Source organism: Amblyomma mixtum, chromosome 3, assembly GCF_055824585.1.
Source record: "Amblyomma mixtum isolate Tamu chromosome 3, ASM5582458v1, whole genome shotgun sequence".
NCBI classification, from domain to species: domain Eukaryota; kingdom Metazoa; phylum Arthropoda; class Arachnida; order Ixodida; family Ixodidae; genus Amblyomma; species Amblyomma mixtum.
In genome coordinates, this window is record NC_143014.1 from 240,500,551 (window position 1) to 240,528,404 (window position 27,854).

Here is a 27,854-nt window from a genome sequence, read left to right on the forward strand (position 1 = left end):
TATCACAGCCCTCTGCAGCTCCTGTCTCCAACCAGGCTGCTGTCCAGCCAATGTCAGGACCAAAATTTAATACAACAAAATTAAGAAGAACCACTCCCACAGCGATGACTGGACGTAACTTATTTCAGCGCTCAAAGAGGATGCCTGTGGCAGTAGATGCAACGATATGACTGTGATGCGATGTGGTGCTCAGCATGAGTGTCACGGGCAACAGTCATAACTTCGATGGCTCACTACTCCTCTCCTGATCCAGTGACCCTCTTGAGTCGTCGTGGCCTTGGTGACTGACGTGGTGACCTCTTTGGTGACCGGTCTGCATGCATGCAAGCAATGTAACAAGTTACTCGTTTTACTTCATTACTCAAAACCCAAGCTGTACTGTATCTTAGTAGATACGAAACACTGAGAGCCAAGATTTTAAAAAGAAAAAATAAAGGGGGCGGGAGGGATGAGGATGGTGAAAAGAGAGAGAAAGCACATGCAACGAATTATGAGCTGCCCTCAATACACCATCATCTGATAACACCCAAGCACTCTGTACGGTGTGGCAGCAGTACAGTCCCAAAGGAACCCCAACGGCTTTAACATCAAGAGTGTCTACCATATAAGTGTTTAAAAACTCAGATTTCACAACATTTTCACAACTCATCGCATCAAAAATTTATGCAAGACCTGCTGTGTGACAGTCAAGGATACCGCCTCAATGTGGTAGCTAAATATGGCTTGAACAACAGCTAGTGTGAGCCAATTTTTATGTGCCTAATTATAAGTTCTACTTTGCTCTGTGGTTAAGGGGGGACGAGGGTCTTAACTAACTTTTTTATTTATGGATATAGTCTCATGAAATTTTGCACACAGATGCTTTTTTCTCTTCCAATTCCAAATATGTAATCATAATTGAGCTGGTGGTCTTAAATCTTACAAAGTCTAGAATGTAATTAGGTAATTTCTTATGTAGCTTTTATGAATGTTCTCACTGCATTTTGTTCCATTTATTTACATGAACTGATAACCAGAGAGTTCCCATACCTGGTGACATTCCTTGTTTACTTTTAAAGGGATGTCATCGTGATATAATATGTCGAGAGTAAAAGGTCGCAGTATTTGACGCTGCAACTCGTTAAGCTAATTGTAAATTCCTATTTATATGTGGCCTAAGCAAAAAAAGGAAGAATGTCATCGGGTATGGGAATTCGCTGGCTATCAATTAATGAATTAAAATCAACAAAATGCAGTGAGAAAGTTCATTAAAGCTGCAAAAGAAATTGTCTAATTACACCCTAGAATTTAAGATAACTTTTGATCAAAGTCCACCAGCTCAATTATGACTACATTTTTAGAATCAGAAGAGAAAAACACATCTGTGTGCAAAATTTCATGATTCAAGCCATAAATAAAAAGGTCAGTTTTAAGACCCTCGTCCCCCCTTAAGAGAACTGCATCCAATGCCTGAGAGAACAAAATTTCTTTCTTTGCATGCACATCATTTGTTAATGTTAGAGAGTGGTGATTGTGGGCTTAGCATGGAGGAACGGTAATCTCACAAAGAAGGTGGGAATAACTTCAATACATTTTGCCAAAATTCAGCAGCAAGTAGCAGGGTTGACCTCTCGGTGGAACTGGCATAGCACTCATATCAATGCTGTATTTCTTGTCGATTACATGTTGGGTAAACTACAGCAGTTCCAATAACTGTAGCACAAAAACAACAAAACTAAAGCCATTGTCGAAGAAGTAGCTACAGCCACCTGATGCGACGCTATATGCACACAACATTCAGCTTAGCGAGACAGCATTCGCAACACAGAGAGTTGAACTGCGGGCACGCCGCATGTTGCCTTTACAATAACGAAACAAGAGAGAAACTTGGTGTGAAAGCAGTGCCACCATGCAAAACCTCATATTACTGCAGTGGGTGAACCATTTTTGGGCTACACAACTGCACAAAAAACCTCCACTCACTCAGGTCACGAGTTTCCTTGGGGAGCCAATCACAGTCCACATCACTGGAATTTGTAGTACCCATTTCCACCTTTTGCTTACTGGCTGGCCTCTTCTGTAAATAAAATCAAACAGCAGAGAAAAGAGTGCATATTCTAGCTTAGTCCTACCAACAGGGTTCGCAGCTGCATGCAAGCTAATTTGCAAAAGCCAGAAAGTTGAAATAACAGAAATGTCAAAGGCTTTGCACAATTGTCAGCAACTTATTTCAAGCATGGCTAGTATAAGCGGAGTTAGCTAAAATGTCTTCAACAGCACATATTGGCAATATTGCTCCGCTGCTTTGGACACACATTGTGTGCAGACTGGAGACCAAGAGGCCCTGCCACCTCGCCAACCTTAGTCTCCTGGCACAGTGTCTTCAGCTCGCCGACTGTCATTACATTATTACAGCAGTCACCGTATAAACGCATGTCAGGGCCTGTTGGCAGAATGGGGGTTAAGAGTCGCTGCTAGCAGCTGCCGCTGCTTGATGGAACCACGGTCAAGTCGACACCAGTTCCAACCACCGCAGACAGGAGTGCTGTCGAGTCAATGAGTTGAGTGACGGAAGGAAGATTACGAGTGGGTTTATTTACATTTTTACAAGCCAAGTGAACAGAAGTGAGACGACTATGCCGCATTTGTTGTCGAGTTTTATACTGTTCTCGTTCCCTAAATTCCCCAGGTTGAGGACGCCCACGCCGGGGTGGGAGGGGCCTAGAGCTTTAACTTGTGCACACCAACACACCACCGCACTTATGGTCACGCCCCCATCGCGTGTTGAGTCTGAGGGAAAGAAGGTTGCCAACAAGGTAGCGTCGACTGCGGCAGGTGATGGTTTCTGGCCAGCCGAAGGTTGCCGCGGGTCACCGACATCTGTTCTTCATCAAATGACACCCGCTGCTCAAGTCCGGAACGCGAGGTCACGAAAAGGCCGGAAAGTGGTCCCTCGTCCCTGGAGATGATCGTGAGGGTTGGGGATGATGCCCGCCAGCTCGTTGCAGTGCTTGGCATGCCGAACAGCCATAAGAAACGAGGCCCTTTGTTCCCCGGCATGGTCACGGCAATTGGAGAAGATACCATCCGTCTCCCCACAGCACCGGCGGCGGTGCTCGACACGTGCAGACACTTCGGAAAGGCGGTCTGGTTTTGCTTAAACTTTAGCCCCTTCGTTTTGGTCCTGCACTCCGACCGGGCAAACTCGGTAATTGGAATCAGCTGTCACCTGGGCCCTCTACGTGCGGTCCATGACGGCAGGCCTGGGGACCACCACCCTCGAGTTGCTCGGAGCCACCAGGAAAGACATGTGTGCCGGCTGCTTCGAAGCGAGACTCGATGACGCCCATCTCAACAGGCCGCACTTTTTTTTCCGGATTCGAGGGCCTATTTGCCAACCATTGGGCCGCCAACAGTTGCTCGCAGGCAGAGCTGATCGCAGGCCACGGCACAAGCATTTAGAAGGCTATCGTCACATGGGTGATCGAAAGTCCGGGTGCGGCTGTTACATGGATTTCAATACAAAATATTTGCTTCGGGAAAACAGGGCGCGGCCCGTACACGGCTGCGGCCCTTACACTCGTTTATACGGTACTTCGTGCAAGAGGTTTTTCCACAGCATGAGAGTGAGAACACTTGACGTTTGCAACCGTGACAAACAGCCATCAAGCACGAAATTATGCACAAGCGCCTGGAAAAGTGTCTTTTTGCTCCAGTGACGGTTCAGCAGAATTTGTCGCAGCTGTCATCATGCAGATGTGAGGCCCTCTGGCTCCTCCTGGATGCCTGCTGCAGTCACCTTTTGTTTCTTTAAATGCAGACCTTTGTTGTCATGATTGTGCGGATCTCGGAGGCTATAGGCTGTACTTCCACTCACTTAGAAATGGTGATCAAAGACACTTTTTCAGTGCAGATGTCACAAGCTTGAATCGAGTGGCAAGAAAATCTTTATAAACACAATTTTTGCAGCAATAAAAGTCATTTGCTATTACATATTATCAATACGGCTAGAAAGAGGCACAGAATTTTTATTGTGACCAAAATTAGCGTGGAGTGGTCCTCGGTGCCTTTTCAGGTCGATCACTTAGCTTTTAACTAGCAGCCACTTTTGTGCCTGCATCAAAAAAGATCGTGCAAATGAATTCTGTGCAGTACGAACATTTCCTGGCACAGGTGAGTGTGTTGTTTCACAGCAAACAGTTCTTCATAATATCTCGCTCATAAGCCCAGATGAAGACAAGTCCTCTTGCTTGAAACATCTGCTTGAGAACTGAGGCTTCACTCTCACCCATGTTCATTTTGTACTCATAACATTAAGGCATTTGTCCCATTCTGCAGCAGAATATGCTCATTATTGTTGCACAAGTTTCTTGAACACTCATGCCATATCAATAACAGCTTCTCTGGATGTCGCAAATAGCTTTGTAGAGTAAATATTTCTAACATATAAATGCTCAGAAGAGAGACAAAAGCATCCCTACCTATAGCCATATTACCACATTTACTCGCATAATGAACACACATTTTTTTCCGAAAAAATAAAAATAAAAACAAACAAAAATTTGGGACATGTGTTCATTACGCAAAGTGAAATATTCAGAATAAGAGGTGGTAAAAACTGGACTAAAAAGTAGGCTGGTATAAATAACTACTGCATCCGGCACGGCTCTTTTTGAAAATAAAACAAACGCACCCTTCAGCATAGTTTTCATGCCGGAGAGCACAGTTTCCAACACACTTAGGAGCCCATCATGGTGCCTAAAGAGAGCAATTCTAGTTCACTTTAACACAGCTCTCAGCACTCAGCGCGAAGCAAAACTACTACAAGTTCCAACAATCCTCAGTATGGCACACTGAACAGAGGAATTCTTTGCGACCAGGTGTGGATTGTTCTGGTTGTTAGACACCCGGCAAATCATTCTTATAGACCGGTTGTTCTGCAGGGTGAGACATAGTAGTCTTTATGATCAATGGCTGGCGCCTTATATTATATGCGTACTTGCTGGTGTTTAAGAAAAGGCAGCGGCTAACACTTCCCACCAGTAGCAGACTGCATGCAAAAAAAAATGGGCTGCATTCATTATGCAAATAAATAGTTACTATTTTGACACTTTTTAAACCGAACGTTGGTTCAACTTCAGGGGACGTTTAGAATTAAGCCAAGCCATCCTGAACACACTGCTGCTGAACCAACCTAGAACAATAACTATGGTTACGCTTCCTCTTCTCGGGCTACACGAAATTATTTTGGTCGGTAGTTTAGTATTGCTGACAAAAGCAGTTTTGTTTTTGTTTTTTTTGAAGTGGACACCACCGCCACATAAATAAAGGCGCGATTAAGGTACCCACTGACCCAGGGAGCCAGTCATGCACCTTTACTTTCCTCAATATCATCGGAGTCTGCAACGCTGCCAATGCCAAGTCTCTGCCTCCTTTCACACATTTTGCTCCACTGCCGCGTTTCTGCCAAAGCATGCAGCGCACACCTCACTCACTACTGCCACATAGCTCCAAGCACGAATGACATTTCCACTGAGCCAGGGAGAACCAATTATGCATCTTTCCTTTCCTTTCGTGACTGTCTCAAATTCTTCGTGTCTACCAGCAGATTTCGTAGAGTCGGAGGCTTATAGTGTTTTTTGCACACAGATGGAAGTTTATGAAGGGGACCACATGCAATGCCTAGCGCGAAAGTGCGGCAGCAAAACACGAGGCGTGATCGGTTGTGGCCACAGCTCAGTGCTCTCATGCAGTGGCCAGCGAAGCTGATCTGTTTGTGCTGAAGTGGGTTCAAAACCCAGTTGCGGCAATATTATTTCTGAGAGGCTTCAGACAAATACTGCCTGTACAGGATTGCTAGTGAAGTAGTGAATTCGCACCAAAATCAATCACTTACGTCTCTCCATCAAGTTCTTCATCGATTTCCACTACTTCGATTGTTTCATTGAAGACAGCATCTTGGAAGGCATTACCATCCTTGAAAGGAGGTAAAAATAAAGTACATATCAGGCAACAAGCAACAAATTGTGCAGAAGAAAAACACTCAGGACCCTTAGGCAACTATACAGTCCTGGACTAACGAGCCTTCTGTTAAAAAATTCTTGCTACTGCTTTCTTATAGCAATGTTCTGCTCCACGTATGCAGGGGAGCATCCTGACCTATTCCCATAATGCAGTCAAACATGATCCTCATAAAGCGGCAGCACTTGCCCATCATGAATCCAAAGTAGCAATATAGGCACGCAGATGCTTCAAGCAAGGTTGTTTTAATCACTTAACCGTGCATACTTTGAATATGAACTATTCCACACTAGCTTGCAATTCGTGCATTAAGCAGTATGTATCAGTGGTTTTTAACTACTACATGCCTGTCAGGTTAAAAAAACCGCCGCCTGTGAAAAAATGATGCGGCATTTGGTGCAAATTATCATCTCAATCCCATTTCATAACGGCCCAACAAGGTAAAGAAAAAAATTAAATGAGGCTATACTCCAAGCCTTTTTTTTCTTTTTTTATGCTCTTGCTTCTCAGTTCAGAACCAGTCCTCTGGCATAAATGCACTGTACTAGCAAGACCTGCACCATTATTAATGCGGTTTCAAGTTAACTGTGTTAGAGGTGGCACACGACTTGCACACAAAAAGTACTGTATTAGCAGAACTATAAGTCTACCTTTTTTTTTTTTTTCCATTTTGAAATTACGAATTTGGGGGGAACGACCAACAATCAAAACCAAAGCATAGCACCATTAATAAAGGTGATTGGTTTGGTTTGGTTTATGGGGTTTAACGTCCCAAAGCGACTGAGGCTATGAGAGACGCCGTAGTGAAGGGCTCCGGAAATTTCGACCACCTGGGGTTCTTTACCGTGCACTGACATCGCACAGTACACGGGCCTCTAGAATTTCTCCTCCAAAGAAATTCCAGCCGCCGCGGCCGGGATCGAACCCGCGTCTTTCGGGTCAGCAGCCGAGCACCATAACCGCTGAGCCACCGCGGCGGCCTTAATAAAGGTGAGACAAGCGAGATAGCAGGGATGCTATAGTGCGGTTTGTCATTCGGCTATTTTGCTCGCTTGTTTGGAAGGTTTTTTCCTTTTTACTTTCACTGCGCACTTGCCACTCATGGGAGTGCTGACAGTTGATGGAAAGGCCGGAGTTCCAATCGCGGTGGCACCGCCACTCAGAACAGCAGCGCTTCTGGGGAGTGTTGTTAGCTGATGGAACTGCAGACACTGCTTACGCATAGTTTCTCTTTGGCTCTGTCAGCCACACTTGGCTTCACTGCTGGCCACGTTTTACCAGTTTTTACTGTCGCGCTTTGTCAATCATCATGAATGTTCAGACTCTGGTAAGCATTCGGAGCTTGTTCATGGCTACATTCAAGAGGTTTGGTTTATGGGGGTTTAACGTCCCAAAGCGACTCAGGCTATGCGGCCTGACTCTCTGCCACTCCCTGCCAAAGTTTGCCTTCCCTCTGTTTCAGCCAGGATATCACCAAATCACACTGGTGCCCTGATCCGCTCTCATCTCTTCCTGCTCCTTACGGTTACAGCTACCATTTAAGAATGTGACACCCTTTAGCACGCCATAATTCAAGGATTTTTCAAGGACCAACAGAAATACTAGGACTTTTAAGAGCCCTTGAAAACAACTTTTTTTTACACTCAATGGTTTTCAAGGACACATATGGAACCTGAAGTAAGCAACTATGCAGACAATAGCCGCCGCAGTGGCTCAGTGGTTATGGTGCTCGGCTGCTGACCCAAAAGACGCGGGTTCGATCCTGGCCGCGGCGGTTGAATTTCTATGGAGGCGAAATTCTAGAGGCCCGTGCACTGTGCGATGTCAGTGCACGTTAAAGAACCCCAGGTGGTCTAAATTTCCAGAGCCCTTCACTACGGCATCTCTCATAGCCTGAGTCGCTTCAGGATGTTAAACCCCATAAACCAAACCAATCCAAACCAAACTTCATTAATAATAATGCTGCCCATTAAATCTACCGTCGCTGCAAGCATGCTCAAATACAGTAGAACCTCGCTGAAAAGTTCCTGGGTCATAGACTCAAAATTGCAGGCAATAAAAATTTCCCACAGAGTTACACTGATTTTGTTCAGGTTAATACCCAAGCTCCCGTATAACATTGTTTTCTGGCAACTATTTTCAAAATTTCAACAAATACTGGTCTTACAATATGTTTAGTGATCAACAGCAGGTGCACAAACACAAGAGCGGGCTGAACTTGGGAACACGCGACACTAATGCATTCATCTGCCGCCACAACTTCCCTGCAGTGCCTGGGTGCAAAGGGCAAAGCATAAAAAGATGAAGAGTAAAAAAAAAAAAAAAAAAAACAAAGCAGTGCCTTAACATACAGGGGGCCGTCTCAGTGGGAATGAGACATGAAGAGAAGAAACACAGCGGATTCTTTGCAGTGCGTAAGGGCAAGAGGGCAAATCATCACAAGACTACAAGATACGCTTACACCCAAGCAGCCCCAGTCTGAGGAACGCAGCATGAAGGGACACTGCAACATCCAGTCACCACAGCAGCTTCCCTGCAGTGCATTAATGCAAGGAACTGATGCGTATGAAAGCAACGAGGAAGATATCCCGGTTACTTACACCACCGCTGTCAACGGACCGGATGCGTTGCAAAGTTTCTTCCGTCCTAAGGACAACGTAAATATGGGCTGAACTGCGTTAACACTAGAAAAGTGTCTTTTCAGACCTTGTGCCAAGAAATGGTAATCGACATTCTTATGAAGTGAAATTGTAAATAAATGCCCTTGTACCTCTCAACAGTTATATTTTTCAAAATCTTAGGCACTTCCAATTATACGTTATCCCAGAAAACAAGTTTTTCCTGCATTAAAGAACAATAAGTATCAATGAGGTGCTTCTGTGTATGTATCTACTGTATTTTATCTTTGACTAATCAGGCATTACCTTCACCAGCGAAAAGATAATGCAGCAGGATGCGATACTTACAGCTCCTCTGTACCGAAGATCCACAGCCAAACAAAAGGGCCCAGCACTGAAGCTCTCACTGGTGAAGAAGCTGTAAGACAGCGTGGCCTGCTGCTTGGGCTTTACCACCCTGTTGCAACCAATGGTAGTGAACTAGAAGCAAAAAGAAATGCGTTATCAATTAAAGTCCCTTTTAAAAGAGAAAAATCAGCCCACTGCATGTATCAAAATAGGATAATGCACAGGCTGTAGGATAAAATCTTAGTAATAAATCCCATCCCCGACACTTCATTTCAGTCAAGTTCTTAGGACCCAGTGGAGGTGTGTCATGAATTAAGGTGGATAAAGTAGGGAGAAAGAGAACGAAGATGATAAAGAAGAGAAGAAGGTTTATAGAAGAAGGAAGAAGACAAAAGAGACGAGGAAGAATAATAATTATAACAGGACTCGTGGAGCATGGTCAGAAGAGAAAGACAAAACCTTGGGCAAACTGTTCCAGACATCAGTGGTGTTACAAGGCAGCAAGCAGGCTTTGCAGTGTCCCGAGGTCCACTGACCAGGCATGGATGTCACTGGCTTTCATTTCAGTCCTTTCCACCCACTGCACACCCCCGTCAACGGAACGTTATGACCTGCCAGCTGCCGACATTAGTTGCTGCTACGAGGGATCAATGGGTCTAGCGCCGTGCTACTGCTCATGTGGCATAGACCCACATACCACCACCTCTGCCGGGACCTTATCACTAGAACTAGGTACCTGTATGTGTTCGCCGATATGGCACAGCATGTTGAGGCCTCAAGGTTCTTTTTTCCATGCGAGCCAGTTTGTAGGTCTTTGGTTTCAAGCATTAGTACTTTAATCTGCCTTTTTCATACGGCTGTTCAGCACATGCACACCTCTCCTCCACCCTCTCCTGGGCTCCACCGGTTGAAAACAAACTACCAGTTCTAGCGCACATATGCAGTTCATGCCGGTGACAGGTGCAAGAGACACATGGTGGCAGCTGACATGCATCCCTGCACTTTGCGAATTGTCTGTCGTATGAAATGCTTTGTCCCCTGTGCAACCACCTGATCTGTCTCTTCAGATTATAATCCACTCACACAAAGAATGAAGCTTAGCAACTTTGTGACATTTGATGGGAGGCTCATCAAAAATAGTCACGAAGTTGGGAAGCCTTCTGCACGAGAGTGAGCCATAAGCTGAAGAGTCGGCCAAGTGATTGTATATGGAATGAAACATATTATATGACACACAATTCACAAAGCACATATATATGCCACACCAAACGAAGAAGAAAACTGCTACTGACAATAAGCCAATGAAGTCCTAATGCTTGAAACCAAATGTTTAACAAACTAGCGTGGGTAGAAAAAGACACGTGACTCTACTTGCTGCGTTGCACTGCTGAAGATGTACAGGTACCTTTTTCCAGTGACGAGGCTCCGGCAGAGGTGGTGCTAGCGAGTCTGCACCAAGTCAGCAGTACCACGGCACTGGAAACGGATTTCTAGTAGTAACGACAAAGGTCCATGGCCAGCAGTTCACCACATCAATGATCGGAGGCACTCACTTCGGGCCTATGTTGTGTTGACACGAGTCTGTGCAACGGACCAGCACAGAAGCGAGTGGCATCCACGCCCGGCTGTTAGGCAGGCCTAGGGACATGACGAAGACAGCTTGCTCCCTTGCAGCACCATTGACATTTGGAACAGCCTGCCCCCAGGGCAAGTCACCTCTTCTCTCACAGTGCAACACTACTTAAGGGCATGTTTCCCGATTCTGTGGCATTGGAGACAATGACACAGAAGACTGACAGCGAGGGAATGAGAAGAGGAAGGCTGAGATGCCCTGTTACTGAGCTGGCTGAACACAATACAGTAGACTTGAACATCAAGGGATCAGAAATTCTGTTCACCTTATCAGAAGCGCCTCAAAAAAGAGAGAGAGAGGAGATATGTGAGCATGCTATGCATGTCGAAATGTGTGTTACATGAAAAAAATAGCTGACCACTTAGCGTGGTTAGGCCAAATGTGAATTAGGTGAGCACTTCGGTTTTCACTTCGGTTCGAGGCTCGGTTTTCAAGGTCAACCACGGCTTCAGACAAAGACTGCCAAAAATGGTGAGGGGGGCTCCGCCTTAACTGTATCACCCGATGGCTTTAATAGGTTAATGCCCATTTATGCGGAACTGGTCATTCTACTTTACACTCTTGACCGCTGGGAGACCTCATACCACTGCTGGCACAGTGGTGCAGCGGTTACGCAATGCGCCACGGCTCTGTGATGGCAGCTGCTGCCACTGGCGAGGCTTGTGTGACCCAGCTTGCTCTCCCTGAGCAATCCACGTCGCCAGACAGACAGTGGTGAAATCGGTGAGTGCGGTTCTTTGTGCTAGCGCAGTAAAAAATAAATACAACGACCCTGCGGTGGGAGGATAATTGCAAACGGAACATAAATGGCAGTATGCATGAAGTAGGCTAAACACTGAGGGCATGGAACACGTTATCCTTCTTAAAAATCGCACTGGGCTAATTTTCTTCTTTTCAATCTTTTTCGCTCTCTTTTAGAGAGACTTCTATTTGTTATTTTTTGTTCCCGGCAATTTCTGAGGCTCCAACTGCTCTCAAGGTGCCGCCCACCTGGGTAGACGTGCATCTCTCTCTTATCTCGACCCTTCTGCAGTGTAGCCGTTGTCAACTTTACGGGCAGGTGCACCATGTGCCTCAGTCACAGTTAAGTACGGCTCCAAACTGTTTAAGCTCTAAGTCAACCAATGATCTACTCCACCCCCACACGCCTTTTAGTCTGCCGGTGCCAATGTGTCGCAGGTGACGCATGCACGGTGCAGAGATCTGGAATCTGCACCCCACCCATGCAACAGCAAAGGTGCCTTGCAAGACAGGTTCCCCGCACAATTCCGTGAAGTTGGGCAGAAGTCTTCCTGTCAGGGTGTGCTCACTGCAGGGAAGCTTTTTATATACTTTTCCTTTATTCGACAGTGTTGCACAGACGCTCCGCGAATATCGTTGCATGGGGTTGCTGGGGTTCGCAGTTGCTATGAAAGTTCACGTCTTAACTGAATCACGCACGAAACAGTTCGTCTTTAGGAGACTTTCTTAAAAAAAAACACTGAATCCTAATGGGAACCAACCACATGGTATCGCATTACTCCTCTTACCCGAGAATTTGTCTTCACCGAGTTCGTCTAAACAGGAGTCTAGTGTATCTGTGTGCAGCAGAACAAAGCAGCACTTGCGCAAACTGCCGCTCCTTGGGTCTGTGGTATCCTTGGTGCATTGTGGCACACGAAACATTACGGCAAAAACGTGAAAGCGAGAAAACTCTGCTTCCATGCCGTGAGAGCCGAGGCTCAACGAGAAGGTCCCACAAACTGCTTTTGCAGAATGTCGTGCTACACAGCCGTGACTGTCGGCTAATTTTTTTGCAGCCCTTGCTTTGTCTTTTGCTTATTCGACACAAATATTTGACTTAATCTTTTTCTGTCCTGCAGAAAGTCGTGTTCAGGCTTCACATTCCTCTTCTGACCATGTTCCATGAGTCCTTACTGCTCCACTCAGTCTTCTTTCTCCGTCTATAAACCTCCTTATTTCTCTTCATTTTCTTTTTCCCTACTTAATCCACCCAACTCATGATAAGGTGCTTAGGCTGAATTTCAACAGGCAACTCCACACTTCCAGAAATAACCCTTAACAGATCAGACAAACATACCTTCCTGCATGTGCAGGCTTCATTGCACTAGCACGTCATCCTGACATCAGCTTTGTTTGTCCATTCTCCGTAGAAATTGATGCTGCAGCTTTTTCTCGCTATGTTGATGCGAGTCCGGCTGCATGAAATGAATTTATTGCTGAGAAATTGGATTTAAAATATTCCCCACAAACTGATTTCAACTCATGATATCCAGAGCGAAAAAGTCTCAGTGATAACAATTTCTAAGTGTATGCCTGGCCCACGGTGTAAGAGTAGGCTAGGTGAGCGAACGGCAACGAAGAGGCGCCGCTCCGAGCGGAGAGGATAGTGCAGTAGTTAGCCGGCAGTTCAAGAGAGGGCGCACCAAACTGCGGCCCGTTAGGGAGCTTCCATGCGCGCGCGCGCGCTTCTTTTACGCGCCTTTTCCCGTCCAGATATCGCTTTTGTGTCAGTCGTGTTTATTGGTGTGGTGTCACTGTTTTGAAGCTTGCTCTTCGATTTCACCCCACACTGATGCACTGGTGACATGGGGAAGTGCTTCGTGCCTTTTTGTAAGACAGGCTACAAGTCTTGTGCAGAAAAGTTATCACTTTTCAAGCCACCAAATGACGACGAGAGGTTGGAGGTATGGAGAAGAGCAATCCCGCGCAAAGATCGCGTGCTGCAACGGACGGACCGTGTGTGTGAGAAGCATTTTGCTCCTCATTTTATTCTAAAAACGTGGTCCTCCGAAATAGATGGTCACGTTCTGATGTCAGGGAATAGAAGAGCCGGCCTAACAAAGGACGCTGTGCCTTCAATTTTCGAAGGAGCACCGAGTTACCTTTCCAAGAAGATCAAGAGTCCCCGAAAAAGAGTGAAGCGGATAGAGGAACCTGTGGCAACTTCTGCGCGTCCTGCGAATTACACCAGCATGCCTGAGGGTTCATCACATGGTGCGGAAGTGTCGAAGACCTCAGCCACGAGCCACAAAGACGAAAACAGCGATGACATGGAAGCTCTTAACCAGTCTTCATTCGAGGACTTATTTGACTTGGTTGCAAACATGTGCCTACCGAAGTCATCGTGGGCAGTACATCGGATCGACGAAGAGGGGATCAAAGACATTCTGGTGAGTGATGCTCGCGTAGTGTACAGTGACGGAAGCTGCTGTATATTTAATAAGAAGTCCTTGCTCGTAAACTCTGACATGGCGGTCCAAGCCTACATTTTCGACAGGCCAGTTGACTGCACAGCAATTGGAATCAGCCCGTCTGTCTCAACAACATCTGAACTTGAGAAAATGGTAAGAGCTTTTGACAATGTGAACGTTTGCTGCGGCGGACCAAGTTTAAAAAGCTTTCCGTCTGTGCTGCCCGAATGTGCTTATGTGGACAACCAAAAAAAGTGGAGACATAACAAATGCCCGTTATTATCGCCTGCAGGCGGAATATGTCGGCCATGCAGTGGCCTCCACAACACTCTGCAATTGCATGCTGACCGCCAAACGGCAAGGGCAAAGCAAAAGGTACCGCTTCAACGGATCAGGCTTTCTGCTTTGAGGAAAGGTGTACCGTCTGCCCAACTTGAAAGAATCAACGCGTTGCGCCATGCAAAAGCCACTGTGGTGCGGTCTCGAGCACGACTTTTAGCACGAAACAAATTGCTGATGAAACAGTTGAAAAACTGTCAGGAAGAATTCGCAAAAGTGAAAGAGGAAGGGCTCGCAGAGAAGCTAGAAAGTATGGATTTACCTGCAGCGCAGTTGCTTCTTGTAAAGGAGTGCATTGCTGCAGCTAAATGCACTACGAAGAAGAACAGGAGATACACTGACGACTGGCTGCTGCTCTGCCTTTTGCTAAACATCCGAAGCCCTGCGGCATACTCTTTCCTGCGCAGCAATGCAATATTACCTCTTCCATGCATTTCGACAATCAGGAAGTACATCAGCTTAGTCGGGCTGAAGTGTGGCTTTGACGAAGCGTTTTTTAAGGCCCTTAAAATGAAAGTTGCCTCGAAACCAGCATTTCAACGAAGAGGGATCCTTATTCTTGACGAGATTCAAGTTCGAAAGGAGATCACGGTGAACTCACGAACAATGACATATGCCGGTCTTGTTGACTTTGGTGAGAAGAACAACCAAAGCAATGAGCCAGCTGATCACGGGCTGGTTTTCGCCTTCGCACCGTTCGGGGAAAAATATTTGCAGCCAGTGGCTGTGTTTGCCGCCAAGGGACCTACGAAAGGGACGGTCCTAGCACAGCTACTGCTTCAGTGCATTGTACACTTAGAAGAAGCGGGCCTTCTCGTTGATGGAGTTGTTTGTGATGGCGCCTCTACTAACAGAGCTATGTGGAGACAGCTTGGAATCAGCGGTGCTCTGGGGCATGTTGTAAACACCTTTGAGCACCCACTGGATTCATCGCGAAAGGTGCATGTCTTCGCAGATGCGCCTCATCTCTTCAAGTGCGTACGCAATCGTCTGTATGACAAGAAAGTGTTGAAGAAAGGCGGAAAGTTCATTAAATGGTCTTGCTACGATGCCTTGTTTGTAGCAGACACCAAGAACGCAACTGAGCTGAGAGTATGCCCAAAACTGACTTTCAACCATGTTAATCCTTCTAACATGCTTAAAATGAGAGTGAAATTGGCAACCCAAATTTTCAGCAATTCCGTAGCAAAAGGAATTTTGTTTTACGCACGCAGAGGAGCACCTCGGCTCTTTAATGTCGAGCCGACCGTTGAGTTCACAATCTTTATGAACAACTTATTTGATGCCCTGAACCGGCGCTTTCCAGAAGAAGGCCTGACTATAGACTGCAATGATCTTAAAGTTCTTGAGAGTGCCTCTGATTGGCTTGACGAATGGGAGGAAGAAGTTGCAAAAGGAGAAATTCCTCAAGATCTCTTCCTAAGCCGGTCAACTGCGGAAGGGTTAAGGGTGACGCTCAAATCTGCTCGTGAGCTGTCAATCTACCTGTTGACAAAGTGCGATTTCAGGTACGTCCTGACCGGAAAAATGAACCAGGACCCGTTGGAATGTTTTTTTGGTGTTATTCGACAAGCGGGTGGTCAAAACGAACATCCAACTTTCCCAACGTTCTTGCAACTGTACCGTATGCTGTCTCTTTACTCCCTCCTGAAGCCACCACGGTTTGGTAACTGTTCAGCTTCCGAGAAAGAACAGTACGGCATTGTGACTTTGGCTGACTTTAAGAACGCATATAACAGCTCAGCATCGAAGGAGCTAAACAAGCTGGAGCAGCTGAAAGAGAAGCTTGACGGCCTAATCGATGAAGGGAGCTGGGAGTGCGACGAAGTGTTTGAGTGTGATAACAATGATGCAAGTGTTGTTGAGTGTATAATTTATTATGTCACAGGTTTTGTATCCAGGAAAATTTTCAATCAGACCTCCTGCACTACGTGCAAGAAAGCACTGGAGGGTGAGAAAGGCTTGTCAAAGGTGCCCGAAGCTGAGCTAGTGAATTGCAAAACAAGGGGCAGGCTCACGCACCCTAACATGCACCTCTATCAGCTTTTTATGGAAGCTGAAGAGCATTTCTCCAAATACGCAAATCTGAGAGATGCCTACGATAAAACAGTTGACGCTGTACTAGAGAAGTTCACTTTCACTTTCCCTTGTACTATCCACAGAGAGGACATGCTTGCCAAGCTACTCCATTATTATATAAGCCTTCGTATGCGTCAGTACTGCCGTCAAATGAAACGCAAGCACGTTGAAAAAGGCCAGGACTTGCGTAAATTGTCCAAACTTGTTTGACCACAAGAAGCCGAGCTGAGTGAACTGTTTGTTATTTTGGTTGTATACACAACAGTAGAATTTAAGTATTTTGTGTGTAATCCAGGTTTGCAGTGAATACTTTTTGCTTCATGTATGAAATAAACACACAACGTTCTACCTGAGTTATAACTTTTTCTGGGCTGCGGAAAACACCCACTCATCATCCTCGCAGAAATTGCATGCAGTTCTCACATAACCTCACTAAGGCATGCGTTCAGTCGCTTTCACACACAAACATTCATTTCCCCATCGCTGCACCGTAGCCGCTGGATTTTCAAATGCGACTGCTAACCTGATGCGGCCTTCTACCTCATTCTTGAGTTTGAAGTAAACTCGTTCCATGTTATAACCGAGAAAAGTTGAAACCATTGTAATACTGGCATGCTTGGTTCCCGCTCCACCAAAGCTTCTCCGTAGCGTCGTCTGTCGTCTTGCGCGAGCGTCGATAAAGGGGCTTTACGCTTGGCCTGATCTGTGGACAATTTTTTCAAACAGTTAACGGTGATTCACAGTATAACAAACGCCTAAAAAACCAGCTGGTGGCCGCAAGTTTTCCTCGAGCTGCATGCGGAGAAGCTGTGCTAAAGGCACGAACGGCGCCGCTACGGGCGCTTAACGGGCGCAAGTTGGAAGCGCCATCTGTCGAGCGAGAAGGAAGCACAATAGTATCGTGCGACGGCAGGCGGCGGCGTTCGCTCACCTAAGCTATGTCTTACACCGTGGCCTGGCCTCAGGGGACCGTTTGAGAAAAAATGGCTCACTGCACCGCAATTTCCCTGTGAGAATGACCGGTGGTGGCGATATCTACAGTTCGGCTTTTAGCCATTTCTAGCTTACAACAGCTCCATTTGCATGGAAGTAACCGCCTTGTCACTGAAACGCACCAACCCATCGATACAGGCCAACTTTGATCTGTGCTCAGTGTTGATGTACTGAGCATGCTGGCAATGTTGAACTCATTTCCCTTGTCAAATGCTGCGCAGCTAGTTATGCTAAAGACATGATTTATGTAGGTGGCGCACTCCTGCAGAAGATTTGGCCATCTAACTAAATTTAGTGTCAGAATACAATTCAAGGTGGATATAGCGAAACTGAGAAGAGTGCAATTTTTCACTACAAGAAGTTTTCATGTGAAGACTCAAAAGGTCGGTGCAAAATGAAAACTAAAAAGGGAAATAAGTGTATGTGAAATCATCTTCAAATATTCAGAGTAAACCCCCCTTACTCGAAGTCACACAGGAAGAAGCCATTAAGTCATCGCCCTGATAACGAGACTGTGGCAGCCACTGCCACCATCTCTGTCTGCCACAGCTCGCACGGTACCACTATGCGTGGGGCGGAGAGAGTGGAGGAGGCAGCGTAGTCAGAGGCCTCTTCCCACATGCGCCCTCTCTCAACTTGGCCGGCTGTCATTGCCCTGATCAACCGACTACTCAAGTCCCCAGCGCTCTCCACCCACTCCTGGCATACAGCATCGGTCAGTGCCAGAATCCCGCGAGCAATTGAGTGGCAGCGATGGGTGCGCATTGCTCGTACCGTGCCTTCTTTACTACGTCCTGTTGTTTCGGGCTGCTTTTGGGCATGAACTGTTGCAATGCTACTCGGTGCAACGTTACAAAAGTGACAGCTCTGGAGACTGCTGCATTTGCCACAGAGAGGTGTTGACAACACTGCAGCAAGGCGCATTGCGTCAACTGCATTCGCTCATTGAAATCATAGACTTTCCTAGAGTGGTGCTTGTTTTTACTGTTGAGAAACTTTCGCGTGGTTCGGCCCAATTACGAGTACCGCAGCACCCGCTAAGACATAGTTGGCATACCGAGTTCATTATATATAAAATTAATCACCACAAACCTCTGTTACAAGGAGTTCACAAATACAAACGCTCCAATGGGTGCATCATTGGAGAATTGGGAACTTCGTAATATTGACGAATTCATTACCTGGAGCTTTGTTGCATCCAGGCTTAACCATATTGCGAAATTTCAGCCAAACCTGAAATTTCTAAAAATTGAGTCCCAGAAAGAAAAGCTTTTTTTACAGCCTATGAGCATGCACCACACAAACATATACATGCATAAATGTTTCCTAGCATTCCCCGAGGCACCAAACTTCATCACGGCTGAGCATAACCTCATTTGCTACAGAGAAGGCACGGCAGCATGCATGCACTGTTGCGATCAAAAGTTGACGATACGCGAGTGTGTGGGAAAAAATATTTTTGGCGCAGTCACTTAATCCGGTCGGCCGAACTGTGTCAAGGTGTGAGGGGACAAGTATGCTCTTCCGCTGGCCACACTACCACGCGACTGTGGTGCAAGGAAGAGCTACAATGAAACCCAAACAAGAATCTTGAGGCGTCGCTGACCTCGAGGGTGCAGAAGTAAAATAAATGTTGCCACGACTGGGTTCTGAACCCACGGCAGCGTGAACAGATCAGTTTCGCTAGCCACCGCACGAGAGCACCATGCAATCACCGCAGCCGATCATGCTTTGTGTTAAATTGCTCTCGTGCTCTGTATTGCACATCTTTGCCTTTATCAACTTCCATCTGCAGCACAAACAGATCAGATCAGCTTAACCTTGATAAGAGCTTAACCCGAGTCTAATACCATAGCCAGATGTGACAACGACCAAGCGAAGCAAAGCAATGAGTCAACCAGGCTAAACATACGCTTTCGCACGTTTACTTGGCTTAACTACAGTAAAACACTATCACTTTTTCTTTTTCCAAGAACACGCATCCTGTAATATTTTGATCACAAAAGTACACATACGCTCTCAAATTACCGTCACTGTGATAAAAGTGGTGCGAACTAGAAGAAAAATCATTGGATATAGGAGAAGTTTGAAACAATTTATGCCCAGCTCTATTAGATCACTCCTTCAGTAACTACTTTCATGTGCGTAGAAAAACAACATACCAGGGATACTAATGGGACAGTCTGAGGAGTACTCAAGCTGCTAATCAATTTTCCGAAGTTTTGTTATTCCTGAAAGCAGCCTCTCTTCACTTCTCTTCACTTGAAACAAGACACTGCTGAGTAGACATCAACATCCTGACCATTATGAAATCTGAAAGCGAAATGCTGATGTGACACACTCAATTTCGATGGTCACCACCTGTCGAGGCTGACATATTCCAGGTTTGCCCAGGGAGAAAGCCACTTATTGAATACTCACATTCTGGCTGTAAAAAGTGGAGTCCATTGGGTAACAGAAGGACGTGTCCATGGTGTCCAACACAAAGTCCGTTTCACCCTTGTTGCTAAAGCCCACAGGAAAGTGTACTTCCTTGCCAGCAGGCAACTCTGCATAAAAGAGGAAACTCGTTAATTTGAAAAGTAACGTGCCACCTAATTTCTACATATGTGCAAGCACATCTGCAAAACATTACAAAATAAAACACAGCAAGTGCACACACGTTCTACTGAAAACGTGGATTGTCATGGTTTAGGAAGTTTTATATGTGCAGTTGAGCCTGCACATATCGAACTCGAAGATCCCAAAATAGTTCAATGTATTGATAGTTCGATTCACAGCAGAATCTCAGCAATACAATCCCAGTTGATACGAATTTGAGGATGACATGAATTCGTAAAATTCCCTGGCCACATAGTGGGTACAATTCAGATGTTATAAGCAACCTCCCGCCCCACTGTGGATGACACAGCTGCATGGGCCGCGACCCCCCCCCAAGCACGAACTGCTAGCTGCCTGTACATTGCCGAATGCCGGGACCACCAGTCGCAGGGTGCGCACTGCAAACAGTGAGTGGCAGCACATCCCGCACATTGGTGACGCCGTGATCGCCAGCTGTGCGGAGCGCACCGCTAGCACTGAGCAGCGGTGCGTGGTGTATGCAAAAACCCGTCAGCCAAAAACACATTTGCGAAAATTCTGCATCTGAATTTAGTTTGTTTCGGAAGATAGGAATAATTTTTGCGACCCCGTGAGATTTGTACGATAGCGATTCTACTTTATGAGAATTGCATAGCGTATCTGTAACCTGGAAGCAAGAATATATTGCACCCGCGCTAGTGACTCACTTAATGTAGAGACGAGCCGCTGACTGGCGTGTTGGCAGCACACCGCTTGCTGGGCACTGCTAGGCCTAACCTCCTTCATAAGGAAGCTGCAGTAGAGGGTGCTTTGGAACTAGCAGCCTATCATAAGATGTCTAATCTTATGATAGTACACTATCTTATGATAGTCCAGTACACTATGAATACAATAACCGCTCATTAAAATTATGGTACAGTCGGTTTCTGCAACGCCTCCAGCAGCGAAGCACGCAGGTTGGTTTCACCCCATGACAGGAAAGTGGCGCAGAAACAGAGCACAGGGGACCAATGCCACCCTGAAGCACACCCCACGTTTGCGCCACTCACCAACCTCGGTCTGTGAAAACTAATCGAAGAGCGTCGTTAGGGAAAGCGCCATTTGCAGGTGCGCAGCACCAATAAATATTGGAATGACCAGCAAAACTTGAGTTCGATATACTGTGTGACTTGATATACTTTGTGACAGTCGACGGCACTGGCCAATCATGGCGAGATAAAGCAAACATGCTGAACACAGGCCCAGGTCAGATGCGCATTTCTTATGCGAGGCAAAAAGAAAGAAAGAAAGGAAAAAGAAAAAAAAGGAATGAAAACTGACATTAAGAAAAATCACAAGCAACTATTGAAATAGAATTTACCTATGTGCAACGCAAATCTGCAGCAGAACATTTAGCTGCAAAATGATGTGTTGCTCCATTCACTGCACAGAGTAATTTACCTCCAGGATCCCCATACCTGGTGCTTATTCACAAACTGAGCTTCTGCCTGAAAGCATTCCACAGGAAAGCAAGAATTCAGAGGCACAAGGAAATCAAAACCAACTAACTTGACTGGAAGTTCTGAGGCTTTGTGAACAGCAGGTAAGTATCGCCATGAGGGGAGGGTTTCAGTGGTCCACCTGATGTGCTGTCATCACCTTCATCGTCGTCATCCTGCACAATTTTCACCAAAGTGTCCAAGACATAGAAACTTGCACGCTGGTGACAAAGGCACTCTCAAATTAAATATTAGAAAGCTTCCAATAAGATACCACAGATGTGCACCCAGCTGATGAAATATACACTTAACAGGACCCTTAAAGGGTCCCTGAAGAGGGCGTTAAAGGTTGGCTATAGAATGCTAGCATTACGTAGAGTACAGGCCACCGAGCGTTCATGCCACATACCAGACCTCAAAATCGAGCTGATAATCTACAATACAATTTTAAGAACTCCCGCTTCCGCGCCTTGCGGCGACCAGCGGTGCCGAGCTTTCACCCGAATCCACGCGCATTGCGTCAAGTAGTGCTGTTTACGTCAGCAGTGAAATGCCATCATTGGTTTGCCGCGCCAGCACCATCGACGACGAACCAGATTAGGAGGCGTTGGCTCCGCCCCCTGGGGAATTCCCACACGCGTGGGCGGTCGGTGAAGGGGCCGAGTGCGTGGAGCCGGCGGACTGGCATTTCCGCGTGCAAAAAGTGACCAGAGGAGAGGTAAAAGCGCGAAGATACGGAAATTCAAATTTTGACTACAAATAACTCAGCGTTCACAAAACGCATGAATACAATTTTTGCTGGAGGATACTCGTGACGCTGCGTCCGTTAGCATACTAGGCGTCTCGCATCTTTGTTGAGACCCCCTTTCACAGCCCCTTTAACTTAGAAGCAAGAACAACAGTACTTGCTCACTATAACTCGGAGTAAAAGAGCGGGTGAAATGTGTTTTGATAGGCAACGCCTGCATTTGGTTCTGGACCAAAAGCACAAAAAAAAAGGAAGTTATAAATGAAGCCACGGCAGACTAACCAGCTTTCGGCAGACTAACCAGCTTTATGCGAACTGGTAAAGTGATTGTATACAACATTGTTTTAACACGTGCTGGCCGAGTTTTGATTGAGGCAAATCACAAAAGGCACCCGTGTGCAGTGCAATCTCACCGCAATGTGAGGAACCCCAGGCGGTCGAAATGCGGAGTCCTCCACTACGGCGTCCCCCATAGCCCATATGTCCCTTTGGGACGTGTTACATCACCCAGTTTCTTTTGTAACAACTGTCTATATTCATGCAGAGATTTCTTGCAGTCAGATACCTTTAGGAGAGCCAATGAGCTGCTGGTCAAAGCATAGACACTGTGCGGAACCATCCATAAAGGTTCAGTCGTTCTGTTCACTTTTGTGAAACACACATGCCACCTAATTTAATAAATGCAGCTACGGCATTTATTTTTTTCGGTCCAAGTTGCATTGCCGAGGGTGCACTCTGTAGTCTGCCTCTATGGTAAGACATGGTATGGCATGGTATCATGCAACAAACTACCACCACACAGTCCAAGTTGTATATACCAAGACCACGTTGCTCCAGTAGCACTGTGCAACTAAGCAGTTTCTTGGGTTGCTCAAGCCGTAACAGCTGTTTTAAAGTAGATCAACTCTTAATACTACAGCAGTTGCTCATGTATGCTGACATGAGAAAATGCATTTAGAATTGCACTGAAAGCATCAAAACTATAAGAAAGGATACATGAAACATGCCCCACGACTCATACCCACGTCTCTGGGGCTACAGAGCTTATTCATGTGATGTGGATTTTGCTGTTGAATACGCAGGTGGTCACATCCGTCGTGGCTACATGAGTGGGCTAATCTGGTGGCCCGGAATACTCCAAGCAATGCCGGGAAGGGTGAAAGTTTATGCTGGCACCCTCTAGTTCCCGTCTTCTGGGAAGCAGCTGGGACGACCCTCTAACCTGGCAGGGTTGCCTTGTAGGAGCCTCCAATCAACAACCTCTACACTGGACACCCATCAGAAAAGAGCTAGAGGCTGGCCCTGTACTCCTCAGAATTACATTTTGCCATATTCAACAGTGTCAAGTTAAATTGCATATGACAGGTAGACCACAGTGTCAGCCTACCACCACCGCACATGCATGCGCAAGAGTGGATGCCAGTTTAAAGCAGGCAATTGCAAATGATGTACTGTTGGCCACAGCGCCGTGGGCCTCGACACCACGCTCTGTGACGGCAGATGGCGCAGCAATACAGTTTTGTCTTGCACCGCCACGCATCGCAGATCCCACAAACTTTTGTGGCTGACAGTACGGTGAAAAAGGGTAGAAGGTACATTGAATGACTGAAGTATGAACTAAATAGTCTCTACTACATTAAAATATTTTCCTGCCACCTCTGCATAACCTGCAGTAGAAAAATATCACTCGTACATTACAGCATCAACTCTAAAAGGCATATGGTGAACATAAGCACTATTTCAACGCTGTAAAAGTAATCTATGTTTATATTCCAGAATACAATGGTATGTTTCCTGGCGGTGCAGCTTGAAAAGGTCCAGGGAACTTGCACACGCAGCAGCAAAGGTTGCATTTTCATCAACTGGTTGAGCATGTGAGGCCTCATGCAAACCACCTGATGACAGCAGCACAATGCGAGCACTCGCAAAACTTTATGAGCACACAAAATAGGAAATTATGTTCCAAAGTTGCACTATAAGGGACACTGCAATGAACGGCTGCAGAAAAGTTTTTGTGAAGACGCATGCATTCGTTTAACATGCACTGAAACTGTGGCAGCCTTATGATGGTCAGCAAAAAAATGCCTTGGCTACAAAAAGCTGCCATATCAAGTGGCCTTGTTCCAAACAAAAAAACAGACAAATTTGATTTGAAAGATGAGAGCACAAAAGGACAGTACGGTCATTGCTACCATATTTTAAACGTTTTTACAGAAAAACAGCGACTATACAAATGTGCAAATGCCGTAAGCAGTTCTTGGACACTAATACTGTGAGGGAGAAGTTGCACAAGGCTTGAACACGCGTTAGCTGATGAATTCTGCGTGAAAAAAACATAAAAGACCACACAATGGCGCTCCAGGCACCATTACAGTTAACAAGCGGTATATGAGCACTGCTACATATGGTTAATTAAAGGGCAAGCTCAAAACAAAGTCAGTGCCACTAACCTGTTCACTCTCTGCTGCTTCTTGCTGCTCAGAGCCACTTGGTGCAGCATCTTCAACAACATTGTTGAGGATTTGCGGGGTCGCAGCGGAGCACCAGAGCAAGACGACCAGCGTGGCAGCCTTCCAGTTCTGAACAGCCCGTGCCGGGCGTGCGCTCCGAGCACGCGCCGTCCATCTTTATTTTCCTCTATCGCGGGAACGCCGATCTCTGCGCCTGTGCTTTATAGCGTCGCCGGGCGCTATAACATCATCCTCCTTTTGTGCGAGTGCATAGGGTGGGCCTAAAAAAATACACATTAAAACAAGGTCACTACTGCAAGACACGTTTTTACGAGTGGTTGAAGACTGTTACAAATGGCTGCCTAGAACTCCTAGGCCGCCTAGGCTCCTAGAACTGATAACAAGGTACTGGCAATTTCAAAATAAGCTGCCAGGCTCTTCTTTCAAAGAATAAGGTTCACTCTCACAAGGATGCTTACAAGAAACGAGGTTTAATATCTTTTTTTTTTTTCCTTCAGACTTTTGTGCTTTCGGAGCCTTCAGGAAAGAAATCTGAGAATACGAATTGAGTATTCAATCACTTTCTGAGAAGTTTTCAGACCTACAACAACAGCTTACAATAGGGTCTGCCAAACGCTGCTCACTGGTTCGCCTCAATTCGCACAATTCGTGGCAGGTGAGAGTGCCATTCACTACAGCTGGCTGCTGGTGCTTTCAAAGGTCAAATCATACCTCTTTTGCAACACACAGCTAGTTAAGCATGAAATCAGTCCGCCATATATATACCACAAGTTCAACCAAGAGTGGGCTTGCCAATCTAAACCGACGACATCAGGGCTGACGATAGCATGCGGTGCTTACTCGCTGGTCGGCAGCAATAATTCAGTTGATGGATCAAAGGCGATATATTATACAAATCAGCATTTAGTTGCCTGAATCGATTCCAGTGCTCAAAGTGAAGACTGCCCCAAAAATTCGTCGAGTTTCAAGACGTACCCTTATCCACCAGAGATTACAAGTGAACTCTAGAACAACTACCAAGCAAAATCACATCAACTTTTTCAGGTAGCTTATAGTATAGAAACATTTAGTTACTCTGAATAACCACCACATAACAATCTAAATTAGTGGACCCATGTTAAACACACCTTGAAAGCTGTACTTGATTGTACTTGAATGCACTTGAATGTACTTGAAAGCTATTGTTACCATTGGTACTGGGGCGAAGATGACGGTCTATGCCAACGACACAAGTATTTTTTGTGTTTATGATACCTGTGAAAAACAGTTTAGTACAGCCAATTCAATGTTGTCAAAACTAGGTGTGTGGGCCAGCCAATTACTCTAAAACAAAACAGATTATCTTTTGTGCTAAAGAAAAGCATATTGCATCGGCTCTCAAACTTATCTTGAACAACAATAACATAGAAACCGTGCCTGAACTTAGAACTTTGGGAGCTGTATTTACTGAAAATATGTACTTGGACAAGTGCATAGATTATATAGCATCCAAACTTGCCTCAGTGATGGGCGCTCTATACAAACAGAGATTTTCTCCAAAAAAAACTGTTGCTGCTGCACAATTCTCTGTTCTTATCCCACTCAAGTTACTGTGCTATGGTCTAGGGGAACGACTACAACAAACAACATACAAAACCTTGCCACGTTACAACGCAAAATTATTGAGTTGTAACATACTTGCCATATAATAGCAACAGAGATTAACATTTCCAAATGTTAGTATTAATATAGGCAGGAGACATCTACACCTAATATTTGTATTCAGCACTGATAACAGAATGAAAAGAAAACAATACTATGCTAACGAGCCTAGCAGAACTTCCCACTGAACAATACTCAAGTCATGACACATGAAATCCAGAACACTGGAAGACTTTTCCTCACCGCACAAATTATGCGATGCAAACTCTACGTTAGAACATTCTTCAGTTATTAAACACCAACCTAAATAATAACACTGATGCTTCAGGCTGAGTCTAAAACAGCTTAAAGGTGCCCTGTGATGCAAACCAAGCATGAGGTCTTTATTCTTTGTGTGCAAAGTAGGAAACGTTGTGATGCCTGGACGGCCAAAGAGATTGCCGGAATGGTAATATTTAATATTTTAAGGATCGCCAGGTGGTCGGAGCCCTCCACTACGGCACCTCTTTCTCGCTTTCTTCTTTCACTCCCACCTTCCTCCCTTCCCTTACGGTGCGGTTCAAGTGTACGCCAAGATGCCAGACAATTACTGCACCATTTCCTTTCCTCAGAAACCAAGTTTCATTTTCATTCTATTGTAATCTTCTCTAAAAATGCTTGTTTCGAGCCAATGGTGCCGCTACACTGCGGCCATTTTCGGCAGCAGGAATGAGAGGGCGCTGCCTTTCTGATTGGTTGGGCGTCCAGTTTGAACCTAGTTTTTTTATACTCACAAAATGAAACTAAAATATGTCTCTGAGTGCTGTAAGCTTTTCGCATGCTACAAAAACTAAAAAAAAAAGCAGGGAAAGCTAATCGAAAGCTAATAAGAATAACGCTAGAAACGACACTTTCAATTTCGCTTCAAACTTTCGTAGAGGCGAGTACTGTTCACACCACGGCAAGTAGGCAGTAAAAAAAAAAAGGTAGGGGGGGAGAGAGAGAGGAAGAAAAGAAAAGCCAGTGGAAACACCTTGCCCAAAAATGGAGAGAAGCCAGACAGGAGACAGGAGGGAAGGTTGGGGCTGCGAACAAAGATCAGGGAGCTTCCTTAGTAGTGTTAGTCACCTTTGGCCTGTCTACAGTGTATACACAGGGGGTGGGGACGGGGAGACAATGCTGTCAAAGCAACAGTTGCAGGCAAGCAAGCCTCTGCTGCCTCTGTGCTAAGCGTGGTTCTGATTGGTACCAGCCAATTCCAGCACTGGGTGAGTGAAATGGGTGAGTGAAACGCGTTTTCATCTGATCTTTTAGAGTTATTCTAATTGGAGTAACTTTTGTTTGCATGCTGTGATTTCATTAATTCTTTTTTTGCACTGGTCTCTGGAACGCATAAGGAATCCATTTAATCAGATTATCTGGCACTGAGGAAAACACCCTGGTGCCCCTTTATAAGGAAGGCTTTTTAAACCACACTACAGTTCTGAAAAATCTTGCTATTCCAATCAATTCAGTTTTCACACAGGACTGACTATAGCGAGCACGTATGTCAAGGTATATATTCTTTATTTTTTTGATAATCCGACTACCCTCAGTGACTGTTAGATTTTTTTTCCCCCAACACTAATTTAAATTGCCATTACCTTCATATAAGTTCCTTTTTGTGCCATTTTTTCGGAGCTGCCATTTATACGTATACATGACTAGAATCATCCTTTTACTTCGTATTAATGCATCCTACTTACATTGTCAT

The 27,854-nt window shown here is 45.6% G+C and overlaps 2 protein-coding genes across 2 annotated transcripts; one reads left to right on the plus strand and one right to left on the minus strand.

Annotated features, from left to right (window-relative positions):
- Nucleotides 1-27,854, minus strand: LOC149354143 (translocon-associated protein subunit alpha-like). The gene is made up of 8 exons (XM_089575939.1): nucleotides 27,847-27,854; nucleotides 24,461-24,635; nucleotides 21,333-21,438; nucleotides 19,626-19,753; nucleotides 8,967-9,098; nucleotides 5,876-5,955; nucleotides 1,963-2,056; nucleotides 1-313 (listed from the first exon to the last, which is right to left on the minus strand). Exons 1-7 carry the CDS (start codon nucleotides 27,852-27,854, stop codon nucleotides 1,963-1,965), a joined length of 723 nt encoding a protein of 240 aa, XP_089432065.1. The 3' UTR covers nucleotides 1-313.
- LOC149354144 (uncharacterized) lies at nucleotides 12,931-17,159 on the plus strand. The gene has a single exon (XM_089583084.1). It carries the CDS (start codon nucleotides 13,188-13,190, stop codon nucleotides 16,419-16,421), a length of 3,234 nt encoding a protein of 1,077 aa, XP_089439210.1. The 5' UTR covers nucleotides 12,931-13,187; the 3' UTR covers nucleotides 16,422-17,159.

Coding starts and splice junctions, on each gene's coding strand:
- LOC149354143 (XM_089575939.1), bottom strand. Junction 9,099..19,625: donor CCACTTTTTACAGCCAGAAT/GTGAGTATTCAA, acceptor TTTTGCTTCTAG/TTCACTACCATTGGTTGCAA. Junction 5,956..8,966: donor ATCTTCGGTACAGAGGAGCT/GTAAGTATCGCA, acceptor CCTCCTTTCAAG/GATGGTAATGCCTTCCAAGA.
- LOC149354144 (XM_089583084.1), top strand. CDS start 13,188: ATGGGGAAGTGCTTCGTGCCTTTTTGTAAGACAGGCTACAAGTCTTGT.